Source organism: Micropterus salmoides, unplaced genomic scaffold (assembly GCF_014851395.1).
Source record: "Micropterus salmoides isolate LMB-PRFRI ecotype aquatic unplaced genomic scaffold, ASM1485139v1 Ms_hic_scaffold_15, whole genome shotgun sequence".
In the NCBI taxonomy this organism is placed as follows: Eukaryota; Metazoa; Chordata; class Actinopteri; order Centrarchiformes; family Centrarchidae; genus Micropterus; species Micropterus salmoides.
In genome coordinates, this window is record NW_024040596.1 from 20,143,103 (window position 1) to 20,159,728 (window position 16,626).

The 16,626-nt window shown below is 39.3% G+C and overlaps 2 protein-coding genes across 3 annotated transcripts; both read right to left on the reverse strand.

The window, feature by feature from the left end:
* Window positions 1-51: 51 nt before the first annotated feature.
* wu:fc50b12 (uncharacterized protein LOC103911624 homolog) lies at window positions 52-1,393 on the reverse strand. The gene is made up of 4 exons (XM_038720332.1): window positions 1,349-1,393; window positions 1,146-1,227; window positions 828-991; window positions 52-483 (listed from the first exon to the last, which is right to left on the reverse strand). The coding sequence occupies exons 2-4, from the start codon at window positions 1,164-1,166 to the stop codon at window positions 249-251; spliced, it is 420 nt and encodes a 139-aa protein (XP_038576260.1). The 5' UTR covers window positions 1,167-1,227; window positions 1,349-1,393; the 3' UTR covers window positions 52-248.
* A 2,145-nt stretch (window positions 1,394-3,538) lies between these two features.
* On the reverse strand, window positions 3,539-15,301 carry slain1a (SLAIN motif family, member 1a). 2 transcript variants are annotated; one of them, XM_038721237.1, is made up of 9 exons: window positions 14,700-15,298; window positions 12,876-13,012; window positions 9,847-9,963; window positions 8,393-8,503; window positions 8,003-8,152; window positions 6,358-6,690; window positions 5,501-5,689; window positions 5,030-5,363; window positions 3,539-4,025 (listed from the first exon to the last, which is right to left on the reverse strand). In XM_038721237.1, the coding sequence occupies exons 1-9, from the start codon at window positions 15,131-15,133 to the stop codon at window positions 3,950-3,952; spliced, it is 1,881 nt and encodes a 626-aa protein (XP_038577165.1). In that variant the 5' UTR covers window positions 15,134-15,298; the 3' UTR covers window positions 3,539-3,949. The 2 variants fall into 2 exon arrangements, with proteins under 2 accessions (XP_038577165.1, XP_038577164.1); XM_038721236.1 differs by lacking the exon at window positions 3,539-4,025 and adding an exon at window positions 4,592-4,781 and having other exon boundaries at window positions 14,700-15,301.
* Window positions 15,302-16,626: the final 1,325 nt, after the last annotated feature.

Genomic DNA, 16,626 nt, shown 5'->3' on the forward strand with positions numbered 1-16,626 from the left:
TAGGTTTTGTCCTGTTCATTTTTCCTTTCAAATTAAAATTCAACACAGGTGTAAACATTTGCTCTTCATCTTTACTGCAAAGCCTTAATATTTTACAAGGAAGAAATTACATGGCTCATGTTTCACATTTGTTTGTTCGGCGACATTCAGTACATTTATTTCAGATTACTCACAGTGTTCAGCTGAGTTTATGAGTGTCAGATAAGAAGTATGGGTATGGCCACGACTATGTGCATTTCTGTCCAGCTTTAAGTGTATCTACGGCTGAGGTCATTGATCCTGCGTAGTGCATCTTGGTTGTGGATGGTCTTATGAACTGTGATGATGAAGGGGAAGGCGGAGGGCAGCTCAACCCTGCGGCTCAGCTTCTGGTGGCCCCAGTGGAGGCAGCGCAGCCTCTCAGCCAGGTCCCGTCTGCCTGCTCGCTCCAGTCCATCTTGCAGCAGCTTGGTCTTATTGGGTTTATCCCATGACTTCTCATACCTGTGAATAAAGACGGACATCTGAGAATCACTTGAGAAACATAGTGCATGATATAGATAGATATAGTGCAATAGAGTCGTATCAGAGTGAGACCCAAAAGTCAAAGAGCCAAAGCCCAGTAAACCGTAGGAAAACCCAAATAAATTACTAAACTACTAACTGAGCATTTATTTGAATATATAAAGCATGCAGTTGTTTGAAATGATCCATTGTTGTTGGTTTGAAAGGTAAAATTTCAAACCGCTGTATGCGCCATGTTGAAGTATTATGTAAGTATAATGACACTTTAATATACACACTGAGCGTGACAACATCACACACATGCACATACACACACATTGTACCAGCTTTCCAACATGGTCTTAGCCTGGACACTCTTCTCTGTAGATTTGCTGTGGAACCGCCCTATTTCAGTTCTGTTGAAGCCAAGCTCATACGCCAAAACTGTCCACTCAAAACCAAGCTGCATGGAAATCTCCTGCAATGTCTTCAAGTTAATTACAGCATCCTAAAAAAAAAAAAAAAGACATGCAAACTCACCTAAAGATAAAGGGATTTAAAAAGGATTCATTACCTTCAGTGACGGTGTCAATGAATGTCAATGAAATGTCTTTGCTGATTTAAGATACATGGAAGTAAAAATGAAAAGAAATTACACATACCTCTTGGGCTTTGTTGGGCATTATCTCAAATTCCAAAAGATCAGCAATGCAAGTCACACTCTAGGTATTTGTCTTCACAAACCTAATTTAACAAAGATCTTGTGAAAAACATTTCTCTGTACAGACATAAGCAATTGCTAGATAATAAACATACATTTACAGTGTAAAATCCAAAATAGCAGGCAGAAATTGAATTCACTTACCCTTAGGTACAGCGTGTCAAAAATGAGCATGGTTTGAGTGTTACTGGGGAGATTCATCATCAACATACTAATCTGTTAAACATTAGTCACTTTGGCTCCATGGTCCCCAGCGGAGCTAACAGACCTCCCCTGCTACCAGGTAAACAAGTGTACTGTGCTAAAATTAGAGTCAAATCCTCACCATTATATTTTAGAGAACTCAGTATGGCTTATCAGTAATTGGACTTGTTTGCATGGAGTTGTATATTTGCAGGTTGTGGGAGATGATTCATGTTGTTTTGTATCTTTTGTATATTTTTTTTTGCTCAAGGCACATCAACTTTAGGCCACCACTGCCTTAATTGTTTTACATGCCTTGGGAAATTTAGTGGATGGTCTTTCAGGACTACAATTGAGCAGTGACCAATGTTCTGTTTTTAGAAGTAAAATTAAGCTCATTTCTTGACAGTTACAGCAATGCTTTTTTAAAACATCACTGTTTTCACCATCGTTACTTTTTACATAAATAAATATGTCACTCACTTACTCACTCAAAATGTGCATCAATTACTGACATATATTTTTACACATTGTCAGCTTGCTGTGTGCTCAGTGGACCAGCAATGCCATCTGTAGTTGATCATTGGCGTGAATTTGAGAAATTAATTTTCTTGACACTTTAAACCAGAAAGGGAACTATATTCAGTAAAGACTGTAAAAATATGAAACATTTTTTGAAAGGCTTTTATTCACTTTAAAAATTCACCTCCTCATTAAATTCTCGTCATCCATAAAAAGCATCAGGACTCTATGTGCAATACCACTGCAGCGAGTATGTTTATCAAAGAACATTAAATATCTCAGCTCTTATGTAAACATATATGAAAAGAAAGTAGCCAAATAATAATGTGCGTACTCTTACTTTAACGAATGTCATACTGTACTTATAAAAACAATGAAGATCATTTATTTTAATGTGTTAATCATAATTCTGATTAAAAGTGCTGCGAGGTCTAGCCAATAAATATAACTGACATGAATTACACTACTTTTTAACAGGCACAGGATTTAAGAAAATTCCAGGTTCAACTTCATATGTGACACCACAGTCTGACAAAAATGGATAATTGCAAAATTATTCATATGAAATCATTAAAAGCATGTACAAAAGCATGGGCTATTTTTTCTAACCTTTCAACTGGAGAGAAATGCTCATTCTTTTGAATGAAAGCCTTAAAGTTGCAATGTGTAAAAATTTAGACTACTGTCCCCCTCATTTTATCCACCAAAAACATAGGGGGCAGCATATCACATGTCAGGTCATAACTGCTATTAGCTCAGTTAGCCAAGCGGCTAACTTATCGGTCCCATTAGCTGAATGAGACCATACTGGGCACTAGAACCGGAGGGGGCAACAGAACCGGGCTTTCATGACCGGACCAGGACTGAACACAGCCTCCGCGACTGACAGAGGCCAGTCTGACAACAGAATACATTACCGAGGTGGTTACAGGTTGGGCATTAGAGAGGCAGCGAGAGAGTGTAGAGCCAGAATATTGGACCAGTGTAAATACTAAACAAGACAGTTTTAGGTGACTCGAATTCAGAATGTGTTTGACGATGAAAATCTGCATAAGAATCTTTCCTTTCTTGACATTTGAGTGGGTTTATTTTGTTTGTTTATTTATTAGACTAAAAAAGCTAAGAGACCTTGTTTAACGTAGCGAACTCTCCACTCGTCCATACAGTATCTAGCTGAAACTACAGGTGGAGGCCTGAGCGATACTATTGGACTATCGCCTCTTGAGATACAAAGTGGTATTACGAGACAGGACAGGCCGGGGCTAACTGGTTAGCATGCTAACTTCAGTAAATGTGTCTGTCACCCTATATATAGACGACTTTGACATAACGTCATAACTGTTATTTCTTCTAATTCATCTGATTATGTTAATTTTTTATGTTAAATTCTTACACATTGCACCTTTAGAGTGGACCTGTTATGCTTTCCCTTATTTTCTGTTATATTTTCAAAATGTCAGATTTTCATATTAAACATGGCCAAAGTTTCATGAGGTAAATGTATGTAAAAGTAATCCCTGTGAGCAAAAAGTTCAGGCTTTAGACTGCACTGACGATCGTATGCTCAGATCGGCACAGATGTCCTTATATGATCATCTGCTCTGAGGAGCTGTACAAAGGCCCAATATACAGTAAGATAAAGGATTTTATTTGAACTGTGAATCACGCAAAGCTAATCCAGAAAAATACAGAGCTGAAAATTACCATAATAGGTCCCCTTAATTATCCACAATGACAAATCAAAAAATCTCAAAGAAGATCCAGTTCACATTTAACAACTGATTAACAGAATATTGCCAGGTTGTTTCATAGTGTGTCAGTCAGTGTTTCAGCAGGTAGTAAGGTAAAGATCCAGCCTGCTGGACCCATACAGTTCTCAGTCTCTACTTTGTCCTTCAGTGAAAGAGTAGTGCCTTTTAGAAATGTTAACAGTCACTCTCACTTGGGTCCCAGGCCCTCCTGACAGCAAAGTTTTAAATTTGTAGTTGGGTCCCATGCAGTGTTACCCTGTGCACCTCTTGAGCTTCAGATCATTTGGGTTCAGTAGCAGCCATCTTTCCAGCTCCCATCCCTCAGGGCACTCAGGGCAGCCAGGCTCTTTGGAGGAGTCAGCAAACTGCAGACAGAAAGAAACAAGTCGATTAAATACCTAAATGAATCAAATTAATAAATTAACTAAAAAGACAAATCATCCACTCAAGTATCATAAACAAACTGATTTAGCTTAAAAGTTTGACTATAACTTTAGCACCTCCCTCAGGACAATCACTGTAATTGTTTAAACACCTATGCTGTGTCCCACTTTCATTCTACTCACTTACTGTATAGAGTAGAGGGCTGCAACTAATGATTATTAACTTTAGCAGTTCATCATGGTTTGCTCTATAAAGCATCAGAAAACAATGAAAAATGCCCGTCTCAATATCCTAGAGCACATCATGAAATGCCTTGTTTTGTTCGACCCATAGCTCAGAACCCCTTAGGTGATTTACTATGATATAAGAGACCAAGACCAAGCAAATTCTCACATATGAGAACCTGGAACAATCAAATGTTTGGCATCATTGCTTAAAAATGGACTTAAACAATTATCAAAATAGTTTTTCTTTTGATCAACTAATCGATTAAGTGATTCATCATCAAATAACACAGAATGTACTACATATTAATCTTTATAGTAAACTGTTTATGCCGTTACTATACAAAAAAACATTTAACATATCTGAACCCTTTACTTACTAACAAGTAATGATACAATTTGTAATGTTGGACGTCAAGCAAACTTTTTTTGTTTTGCAAGGTGTTCCTGGAACCCACACAAATTTTGTATTTTTCCAGCTGAGTAGGTCCTCGATTTCTCTTACACATTGCACTGTGGAAGAACGGTACATGTGAAAATCAAGTTTTTTTTGACTGTTTTGAATGTACTTTATCTTGTCACTTTTACAGTCTCAACACACAGCGTACTCAAAACATGCTTAAAATTAGTATGAAATATGGATTTGGGACACAGCTCCAAACCCAGTTTCAAAGGTCTTTTACAGAATAGACTGAGATAAGTCAAACAGATGGACACAATCTGTTACATTAAGTTCACTTAGTCAGTATATCTGTCCTTACCTGCGTGTGGGTTGTGTGATTTTGCTTGATCGTGGAACTCCACTTGTCCCTACAAAAGAGGCTGGGCGAGGAAGGGCACTGCGAAGGACAGCCGACTGATTGGCGCTGGCTTTTAGGGGCTGAGGTACCAAACTGCCGCTGGGTTTGAGGGGCTGAGGCAGTGCTGCATTGCTGGGGATGGAGTGTAGACTGGTAGAGGTGGACAGGGAGGTGGAGGTGGGGCCCTGCTGTACTGTGGGGCTTACATAGGCTGTGGCTTTCAGTGGATGTCGGGGAGTGGTGGGAAAGTTCCCCACACTCTGGACTCGCTGGCTGAGCTGGCCGGGGGAAGGAACTGAAACACAGCAAGAGAACACTTAGATTAAAGTAAGTCTAACATCAGTGACAGAATTGCAATGCCTTCAGAAAAAAGTCAATATAATGAGCAGTGTATGGCTGATTTGCTCATAGACTTGAGGAAAAGAGTCTTACTGGAGGACTGGAGTCGTGCAAGCCCACTGGATGAGTCAAAGCTCTGGCTGCTCCGTAGGGAGGATATTGCTGGCAAGGAAGAGGGGCCGTGGGAGGATGGGTTGACAGGGGAAGCCAGGCATGGAATACTGGGAACACTGGGCATGCTGGGAGCTCGGATCAGGTTGGGCATGCTTCTCCGTAGCTTGTCTACGCAATCATATGAACAAACCAGATCAGGTTTTGTAGGTGTCGACTCCAATACGAGGTTTTCATATCCAACATTAAAGTAATAGTTTTACATTTTGGGGAATACAAAAGTCACTGCTTCTGACCATGAAGTAATCCTGCACATAATCTCATGTAAAACCACAACTTGGTATTTTTACAGTTAGTTTATTGTAAAAATTAAACTAACAAGATATAACGTGTTAAGTAGTGAGATTTGGAGGTGCTGGTAGTCGGATTTTGTTACCTTTGGACAGAGCCGGGTTAGTTGCTTCCCTCTGTTTGCAGTCTTTATGCTATGCTAAGCATAATAAAATAACTGGCTGCTGGTGGTAGCTTCATATTTATTTACTGTACAGACAGGAGAGCGGCATAAAATTGAGTTTGGAAAATTCAAATAAGCTCCTCACTCTGACAGTCCACTCTGTTTTAGACTCTTACATCAATGCGACTGATAGAACAGAGTACACTGACATACTGACCCTAACTAAGCATGGGATTAAATCCTGTAACCAAGAGCACTCTTTAAATCCTTCTTGGCACACACAGATATCGTCTGGTGAGAAAATTAGGGATGTCTTGAATGTGAGTTATTCTGTAAAGATGCTTTCAGTCTGAATTGGGGGCATTCAAATTCATTAAAAACTCACCTGTGCTATTCCTGTATGCTGTGTGTGTTTCCATGGTCAGGCTGGAGGGTCCAGAGTACTGTGAGAGTCCACTGAGTGAAAACTGAGGGGTAGCTGAGCTGCGTCTGCAGTCTCTGATACTGGAGAAGGTGTGAGAGTGGGGCAGGGTGCCCCGCTGCATAGACCCTGTGCGGAACAGTCGAGGTTGGGGAGGAGGGAGCTGGTCATACCCCTCGTCCTCCTCCTCATCCTCCTCCTCCAGATCCATCTCACTGCGCCTGAGGGAGTGTAATGAGAAGCTGGAGCTGCGACGGCAGGCTGTGGCTGAGGTAGAGGCATAGTCCTGTCGGAGACCTACAGGGTGACAGATCAATGCTTTTATCTGTAGAAAACATGAACCCGACCTCATATAGTATATCATACATTTCCTTCTAGAGGGGCTCCTAATCCATTATTCAGTTAATGAATCAGTAGACCAGATGGATACGGGAAAAACATTTTAAACTCCTGCATAATTTAACAACACAACAGCACATCAAAATATAACTGCCCCTGAAGGTCAAATGTTCAAAGGTCATACATTTATCTTAGTTTTAGAGTTAATTTTATTGTTATATTACTTGTATACAGTTCTTTGAACAGCACCCTTCCCTCATATTTTCATGAACAGTACTCCTACCATCACCAATTCCACAATTATTCTACTCAAAATAACTGGAGAGTGCCCTGCTTGAGTCTCTCTGAGGGTTTATAGCACTTATTCAAGTTTTCTTTGTATATGTGTAAACAAAATCAGAGTAATCCATTTCAGTCTCTTCAGAAGGCTTTGCATTAGTGTTTTATAATATGGTTTGATGTCATTAACCTGTATTATCTCTGGTCTAAACGAAATAGTATAGAGAAAGTACAAATAATGTGTTTTCATTACGAGGCATCTGTGAATTTTAATATAAAAATTATGTTAACACCCCTTGGAAAAGTAGTCCAAATTAGAGTCCAAATAAGCAAAATTATTTAAAGGCACGGTGCAATAAAAAAAATTCCAAGTTCTAATAGTATGTCTTTGTTATGTCTTTTTATATGCCAAATATATGTCAAAATGTGTCAAATATCCTGAACTCGTATACACACATCAACTCAATCTAATATGACCAGGTAATCCCTCCCATCAGATATAACACAGCACTTGACCATAACCCACATTTGAGCGATTTTTTTGTTTTGTCATCCAAAACATGACATTTTCAAAGGACAACATGGGTTTTGGGAACGTGTAATGAACATTTTGCACAAACAATTAATCGAGAACATGAATAGCAGATTAATTAATGAAAATAATTGTTAGTTGCGCTACAAAATGCCTCACAATTCTCCCATAAGCAGATTTAGTGTAGTTTGGAGTTCAGGGTGTTGCTCAAGGACTCTTTGACATGCTGTTGGGAGGAGCCAAGAATCAAATCACCAATCTGATGATTACGGCCTCAAAAACCATATCCGACTCCACCACAGTCAAACAGTGCAAAGTCAAAAATCATAACCAAACCCAGACAAATGACACTGTCAATTGTAGCAGCATTTGATTTAATTACTTCAAACTTTTATGAAGGGTCTGTTTATTTTCTCCACCCCCTGTAGCACCTGCAAGAAATTTAGATAGTCGACTCACTCTCCTCCTGAAGTCGAGCCATGACCTCCACATCTGTCATGTCCTGCAGTTTGTAGCTCATAGAGATGGAGTTTTCCTCCAGCTCTGACACACCGACCTCGCTGTCAACGGAAGACTGGGGGCTGATAGCTGCATGACGGCGACCCACATCTAAAAGCACACATGAGAGCCACATCTGTCTCACCAAGATATCTCACTCTCTACGGCCAAGGAAAAACGGGGGGAAATGAAGTATTTATGAAACACACAGAGAAGACGGTTCCCTAACAGTTGCGGTGTTTAAGCGCAAATAATCATTAAATAATCATTACAGATGGATGGTGACTCACACGAGATGAAACAGCAGAAATGAATGACAGAGCAGAGAATACTTTGCCAGCGAGGTCTTACTGTGGAGAGTGGAGTTTGATAGGAAGGTGGGCGCTCTGTCACTGAGGCTACAGCTGGCCCTGAGTGGGAGAGTTGGCTGGAGAAAAGACTGACCAGATGATGGCAGTGCGGCTTGGAAGGAGAGGAACACAGCAAAAGAGAGAGAAAATGTATTCACTGAATAACTAGCCCAACATGCAAACCAAAGCTCAACCTGCATTCACTGACGTTTGAATTTTCATGCTTGTCTCCATCTGTCTGAGGGTTATAATCTCTTCCCTGGAATTTGTTGTAATCTGATTGCAAACTGCAAGTAACAGGTTTTTTAAGAATCTGGGTTATGTTTATACAGTGAGATCCAAAAGACTTTTGGAAGCAACAGATGCTTTTGGCTTGGTGTTTTTATTACTTTGGATTCGAAACAGAGCAATGACTATTATGTTTAAGGAAAGAGTTGTTTTTTATTTGAGCAATGAACATTATTATGTCTAAATTTAAGCTAATTAGCTTTCATTTGCACATTCTGCTAATATTTCTGCTATGTTGCTATTTTGTTATGTTTTGGAAAATGGAAAAACAGCACTGTTCAGAGCCCAACAGATCAGACTCTGGTTATAATCTGCCGTTTCAAAGTGTGACTGATAAAATCAGAGAATCACGTAAGAATCATTAGAATTCAGGATGCATTCTCTTGGGACCATGTACATGTAATTAATGGTTGCAGAACTACAACAAAATTAGCCGCACTTTTTTTCTCTTGCAAAGGTCACCTCAATGAAATAGTGATCTCAATCTACTTGGTCCCCTGATATATGTTAAACAAACCTACAGCCATCTAGGGCTGGGAAATAAAACAATAATGATAAATAACGCAATATAATTTTCCTCAATATCAATATAATAAATGTTCAATATATCGTCAATAAATATTTGGTTTAATTCATTTGAATCACAAACAAATTAGCCCTTAACTTTTCAATTAAACTATTTATTTTGTTGAGGAACAGGGACTGAAAAAAGATTTACTATTCATATTTGTTTGTTTTTTATCATAATAGTTTTGAATGTTTGTTAAGTGATCCACTGTTTGGCATCAAATGTTAACCACACAATTAACCATCTGGTTTCTTCAATTTTCAGTCAGGAGCAAAAATCAGCTTTTAAACTCGAAAGAAATAACGATTTGACATTTAACGTGATAATTATCGATATCGAATGATATGAAATGTTTTTATTGCGATAACATTTTTGGCCATATTGCCCAGCCTTACAGCTATCTTAAGATGTCTGATCTACACAACAATTAAATTTACTCAAGGCCAGTCAACACAATTAATCAACAAAACAGATTAGAGTGTGATTCAGTGATTTGATCATTAGCATATACCTGCAACTTTGACATCTACAAAATAGCCCATTAGAAGTTAAATTGACTCTTTTGTGGTTAGCAGGTGTTACATGCATGTTTGTGTTACCTGGGGACTCGGTTAGTGCAGCAGATTTAGTGTAAGGCAGGACAGGGCAGCTGAGGGTGGAGAGCCCCTCTATGCAGCTGTATGGACGGACGGAGGAGACTCCTCGCCTCCGCTTAGCTAGACACAAGATTGTAGCAAAGGACATGTTAGTCTGATTGCTTTACCATGTTACACACATGCACACAAACACACGTGCAAAACATTGATTATATTTGAACACACTGTGGCCAACTGTTAATCTGCTTTTTACAGATCAGTGTTGATGTTTTAAATGATTGGGTCACAGCTCGGGCAGAAGAGGCTGATACAGTAAGACGAGGTTTAGCTTACCCCTGCAGCTTATTGGGCTAAACTGCAGGATCTTAGTATAAGCAGGGATTGTGCATGTAGGCTACATCCCATTCCCAAAATCAGAATTAGATCTACTATGGTCTACTTTGCGTTGTGGAGGTTACATTTATACGGTTTAAATTTGACTTCCTGCTGTATTACTTTCATGGTAACTGTCATAACATATACTTTATTTAAGTTTATAGATCAAAAGTAAACCACAGGTGTATGATTTTGTGTTGCCAGGTGTCATGGGTTTGGGTTTTAGTTTAGTTAGTTTCTAGTTATTTTGTAATAATTACCTATCCTCTTGTTTCAGTCACTTTCCTTCCTGCCTTTATGTGTTTCCCGCAAGTTTTGATTGTCTGCCCCGCCCTGATTAGCTTTACCTGTGTCGTATTATCTTCCACTGGTGTATTTATTCTGTGATCCCTTGTCTCAGTGCCAGTTCAACTTTTTCCATGTGTCTAGCGTTCCAGCCATTTCTCCAGTGTTTCTGGACTTTCTACCTTAGTTGTTGGACTTTATGCTTGTATTATCAGCCTCCACGTGCTCCCTATATTGGACTCCATTCTGGGTTTTGACCTTTGTCTGCATCACCATCCCATATGCCTTTTGTACTTTGATTTTTACTACATGAAATGTCCCATATTATGCAAAATCCACTTTTGTCCCCAGTGTGTCTAAATATATTATGAGAAAAAAATTCCTATCATTTTTCTCCAGCTCAGTCTTTTAATAAAAGTATGTATAACATAGATGTAAAGCATGTAACCATTTTCTAGTCCAACATACAGTATGAACCTGAAAATGTTATTTTTTAATTATTGTACTGCACTTGCTCTGCCTCTGAGTCTGTGTTTGGATTCTATTCTTCGTGTTACTGGTTAATCGGCTTGCACAGTTGTGACATAATGTCCTTATAAAATACCTATTAATGATCTTTAATGCCTTATTAAATTACAATTAAAGCAATAAGTTACAACTTATAAACTCTTGAAGAATACCATGGCACTATTCTTTTTTTCTAATTAATGCTGGCTAGTAGTGAGTAAATTGGGTTTGGGTGACATGACTGACATTAGATAATGTGTGTTGAGTGTGTAAACAAGGAGTTCAGCCCCACTGATTGGTAGTCAGAGAGCCACACACCTGAAAAAGTGGAGCATTTGGCATTCCTGACACAATTAGGCTCAACCACTGCTGCATAAAACTAGCATTCACAGCAAGTTACACAAACAACAGCTACTGGAGCTCAGAGACAGGGTGTATTCATGACCCAGAGGAGGACAGCCAACCTTTACTGAATACAGCTTTAGAGAAAGAAGAGGACCTTAAACCGTACACACACACAAATGAACATTCAAAAAAACACTAACAATTATGCATGATTGAATCACAGTTTAGACACAAAAGATCCATAATATCAATACAATTGATCTCAGACTCTTTTTAAAATTTAATATCAAAGCACACACAAGCACATACACAGTATACACCCATGCATGCAATAGTACAAGAGTGTCTTATGCAGGCTGTTTGAGCAGTGAGTGCTGGGTGAATCTGCTTCAAAAACCCAGTTAATGTAAGAACGGTTTCTATGGCAACCATATCCCCATGCACAAGTGTAGAAACTATAAAGCACCAAATCTAAAACTGGGTCCAGCAGCAAATGTCATTTAGTAGCACACCAGTATCCTGGTTATGAAGGCCGTTTCTAGTAGCCTGGTTATGTGTTCCTAATGTAAGAAATAAGTACGCAGGGAGCTGAATAACAAGGTTTTACTAGGTTGATCAAAATGAAATGATCAAAACCAGGACAAGACTCAAAGTGTAATATTTATTCAAGTTGTACATGGGGCGTCACCTTTGTGCTGTGATCGATATACTATAAGTAGGAACTGAACGACACTGTGTCATACAGTGAACAGTCAGTTACTAGCCAATCTACACATAGTGGCACTACGTATCCTTAGTAGCTTAAAGTTTAGACTTTGCCACCACATAGTCATTGAGCGTTAGCCTATGTTTAAGAAACAGTTCAACATTTTGGGAAATACAGTTATTATATACTCTTTCTTGCTGAGAGTTAGATGAGAAAATGAACACCACTTTCATTCACTTTCTGTCTGTTCAATATGAAGCTAAAACACAAATTTGAATTGAAAATTTGTTTCTCTTGAATTGTGCTTTTCCTAAGTATAATATGTATATGTAGAGCCACTTGTTGGTGGTACAGTGTAATGGTGATACCCCAGCTGTATAATCCTCTCTACACTGCTTTCCACATAACACAGTTTAAGGCCATCTAATAGCACAGCATGATTTCTTCCTTTTTATATCAGCAGAGTAGAAAATTCCTTAAACTGATTAATTGTTCCCTGGAGATACGATGGGTGTAAATGGAAGTCCTTGCAACTCTGCTACCATAGAAATAATCACTCTGTGGTAAGTTGGATGAGGTACTTCAAAACTCATCAATTTAAAGACAGTATGTTAAATGGTCAAATGGTTGGAAACGATTGAGCTGAGTGCAGAAAAACACTCCCACAGCTCAGAATTTGCTGCTGAAATCCTGTTGCACGTGGAGACATTTTGTGGGTGAAGTGTGTCACAGCTTATGATCACATGTCGGCCGCCAGAGAGACAGATGTGGCCGCAGATAAAGGCTGTTAATCTGAGTGGTAAATGCACTGTACCTTGGTCCAGTCTGTGACAGAGGGTCATCTTAGCCAGCTCCACCTCGGGCCCTGGGTGGTCCAGTACCTGCCTGCACCACTGGAGAGGGCTGAGGACGCTCTCACCCTGCAGCTTGGCTTTAGGACTCACATACAGCCTGGAACACACAGCACAAGCCACAGTTCAGTCCTGACACCTTTATAGCATAGCCCATATTGGTACTTTACAGAGAGAACAGAGGTTAAAAAAGCTAGAGGCCGCCTTACTGTAAATCTTAGAGATCTGGAAGCATGAGTTTTACAGTGGCAATATTTCTCAGATGAGATACCCAGAGAGGTAAGGACACTTTACAGCAAAGGTAACCCTGTGACTGTGTAAAGGGAGTGATTTTCATAAAATGCCAATACACCATAAAAGTTCACTTGCGATTTTACTGGCAACAACATAAACTATGAATCCAACAGTGTGGTCACCGTTTCATTTAGTGCAGTGATGTATACGATACGCGAGTATGTGACTCATTGTGGGTGGCAGATACTTGTAGCACTGAAAGTATTAGTCAATTAATAGATGAAACAATTAACAGAAGATTAAATTAATAACTATCTGGATAATGGAGTATTTATTTTAGTAATTTTTCAACCAAAGTTACCAAATATTCTCTGGTTTCTGCTTCTAAAATGTAAGGAATTTGCGGCATTTCCTTGTCGTATATGACAGTAATCTAAAACGATTTACGGTTTTGGAATGTTGGTCAGATAAAAAGCCACCTTGGGCTCTGGGGAATTAGAATTAATAATTCATAATTTTCACTCTGTATGAAATTTTATACACCAAATGATGAATCAATTAATCAAGAAAATAATAAAAAGACTGCTGAAAATAATTGTTTGTTGCAGCTCTTATGACTTGTGCCTCAGCAGATAGAAAAAATGAAAGAAATGGAGTTTATCACCTCTGGAAACTGGATTCCCATTTTATCAGCTGCTTGCTCAGTGGAACATACCTGGCCTCTGAATAAAGAAGGTAAAACAATCTCTTTCTGCATATAATGACACTATATAATAAATCAATAAACCATATACTGTGTGTGTGTGCTACACTGAAGTGATAGATTCCTAAAAATGAATCAAACTGATTTGTAAAAAAAAAAAAAGAAATGATGTGTCACCTCTGTGTTCAAGTAGAATGAACATGAACCAGAACTGACCTTTAATTTGGCAACTAGGCCATGATGTTAACACAGACTTAGAGGTCAATTAGTTATGTTAAATGGAGTGGGATATACGCCCACACACTGCATTCAGATATGTGCTACATCTTCCACATCATCACATCAGACACATAAAGCTGGCAACGGTTCAGTAGTCAGCATGTCAGTGTGTGAGCTACCTAAGTCAGCAGATACACTGCTTCTAAGTAGTTCAGCCTGGGGCTGAACACTACACACAAAGCCGAGCTGTTTGATCACAGGCTGAAGGGGGTCATTGTTTCTAATTTCATCCCAGTGCTGTCTTACTCTGAATATCTTTGCAGCATGCACAGTGCATTCTGGGATGTCCAAAGCTTTGGTCATTTATTTTTGTTCTTTTTCCTCTTGTGAAAAGTCACTATGTTTGCTAGTGCCTGCAAGTCTATTCCACCAGGAGAGCAATCAATGAGGAGATACATGGCAGTGTAGTTTAACACATGATGTCACAAAACTGTGGGTAGTTGAAAATCCTGTGGCCTAAGATGAGAGCATCTGTTATGGTCATAGAAACACAAGGGACGCTGTTTGTTTTCTCTGTAAATTAACATGCATGTGGATGCAATAAAGTGGATGATATAAACAGAGCAGTTACCAGCTATCGGGCTCTCCGACAGGAAGCACGGTGTTGAGGTCCAAAATATCAACCTCATCCAAAACAGTTGTGGCTCCGGCGGTGCCGCTGTCCCCCCCATCGGCATCAGCAGACACCGAGCTCGGCTGAAAATAGGCAAACGGCTCCCCCGTTGCACACGGATGCGACTGAGTCGGACTCAAAATGCCATATTTACAGGATAAATTATCACTCGGACACGCCGTACCCCCATGCAGACACGACAACGAGGTCTGGATACGAGGGCCGTTGGAGCAATTGTTTACAGCGTTCGCTCTAGTCCGCAATTGTTCGTTTTGCTTCTCCAATTTTCGGACCAATTCCTGGAGCTTTAACACCTCCAGCTCCGCGTTGGTGATTTTGTTGTTGCCATTGACGTCTGCCATCATCTGGGGGTTCAACACCTCTGCTTCCATTTGGTAAAAAACACATTGAGAGGACTGTAAAGCACGGCCTGTCTGCAGAGGGTCCTATTCAATTCAGAGAGGGCGTCCAGATTCACGCGTTTAAAGCTACTACACAGGCACACACACTCCCGCTTAGATACACACCATGATACACACACTGATGCTGCTGCTACTGGGACGATAGCACAGCCTCCATCTCATTGGTCAGCAGCTTGGAGTTAAACTCCCATCACACCACTGCTGAGGAAGTATTTATTATGGGCACTCTCAATGTACGCTACAAATAGCCTAGTATTTACGTTTCCCCCATCTTTTATGTAGGCATGTTTCTTTTAACAATTTTATAATCAGTATTTTGTGACACTTTTCAACCCCCTTTAAAAATACTTTGAAAAAAAAACAATAGGCTTAAGTAGGGAAGAAATACAAAACTGGAATACATGAGCCAGATGGGCCTATGTTAATGTTACAATATAACACTATCCCCCATCCCAGACACTAAAAAGAAAGTAGGTTATCTAAATGTTTCACATAGTTGGATTAAAATAAAATAGGCCTAGCCTATAATCAATTAATTCTAATTATTTATCTTCTCCCAAAATGTCAATATCAATGCTCTTCTCCATACTGTGAGGAATATATTTCTGGTGGAGGAATATGAATCATTTCTTCATTTGAGAAGTCAATGAATATTCAAACTTAGGTTCATAAACTGAGTCTAAATTAAATACCTGCCATGTGTAATTTTTTAGTAGAGTAAATTTCCCTCAACGGCCTCATTATTACAGAAGCATTAATGTAAGGGTTAGGAGATGTAGTAAAATAAAACAGGTACACCCACACAAACATCTTGATTAGTTGTTACAAAATATTTACAACCATTAACTGCGAGGTGTAGCTAACTGTTGCATGGCTAACTAAGCTAACCAAACTAGCCTTATGTTAGCTTGTTTACATATTGTTTGTTTTGAAGACAAAAATAAATTTTATGAAATCTGATGGACATAACTACCTAAACTGACACTCTCAAAATGATTTTTTATAATAATTGTAACCGAGGCAAATAGTGAGGGGTTCAAACCCCCAAATATCTATTAACAGTTCCCACAGGTTCCCCACAGTTAATAAGATTCAGAGACATGGGTTTCGACTGGAAGGATGATTTATTTAAATAATATTTAAAAATCAGGTTTTTGGGCAATTTTATTCATTACACAAGCTCAAATAACAACAACAAACAAGATTTAGATGCCAATGCTGCTAGAAATGCTAAAGGATTAAAGCACCCTGTTAAAAACACCTCAGCATCTACAGAAGCCAGACATGCAGGGGGTTACCTGTGGGCCACCCGAGTGCCTTGACAACACTAGACTCACACTGGTGCGCAGCCACCCAAACACAGCAAGTCAAACACATAAACCACACAATAAAACTTAAAAAAAGTTAAACATGCACACACAGCTATTACACACACCACATGCAGTAAAGGGGAAAGGGGGTTC

Excerpts from the sequence above, each read along its gene's own strand:
- wu:fc50b12 (XM_038720332.1), bottom strand. The coding sequence starts at position 1,166 with ATGCCCAACAAAGCCCAAGAG. Across the intron at positions 992-1,145 it reads TGCCCAACAAAGCCCAAGAG|GATGCTGTAATTAACTTGAA; the intron begins GTATGTGTAATT and ends TTTTTTTTTTAG. Across the intron at positions 484-827 it reads AAGACCATGTTGGAAAGCTG|GTATGAGAAGTCATGGGATA; the intron begins GTACAATGTGTG and ends CTTTATTCACAG.
- slain1a (XM_038721236.1), bottom strand. The coding sequence starts at position 15,133 with ATGGAAGCAGAGGTGTTGAACCCCCAGATGATGGCAGACGTCAATGGC. Across the intron at positions 5,690-6,357 it reads AGCATACAGGAATAGCACAG|ACAAGCTACGGAGAAGCATG; the intron begins GTGAGTTTTTAA and ends ATGATTGCGTAG. Across the intron at positions 5,364-5,500 it reads TGCACGACTCCAGTCCTCCA|TTCCTTCCCCCGGCCAGCTC; the intron begins GTAAGACTCTTT and ends GCTGTGTTTCAG.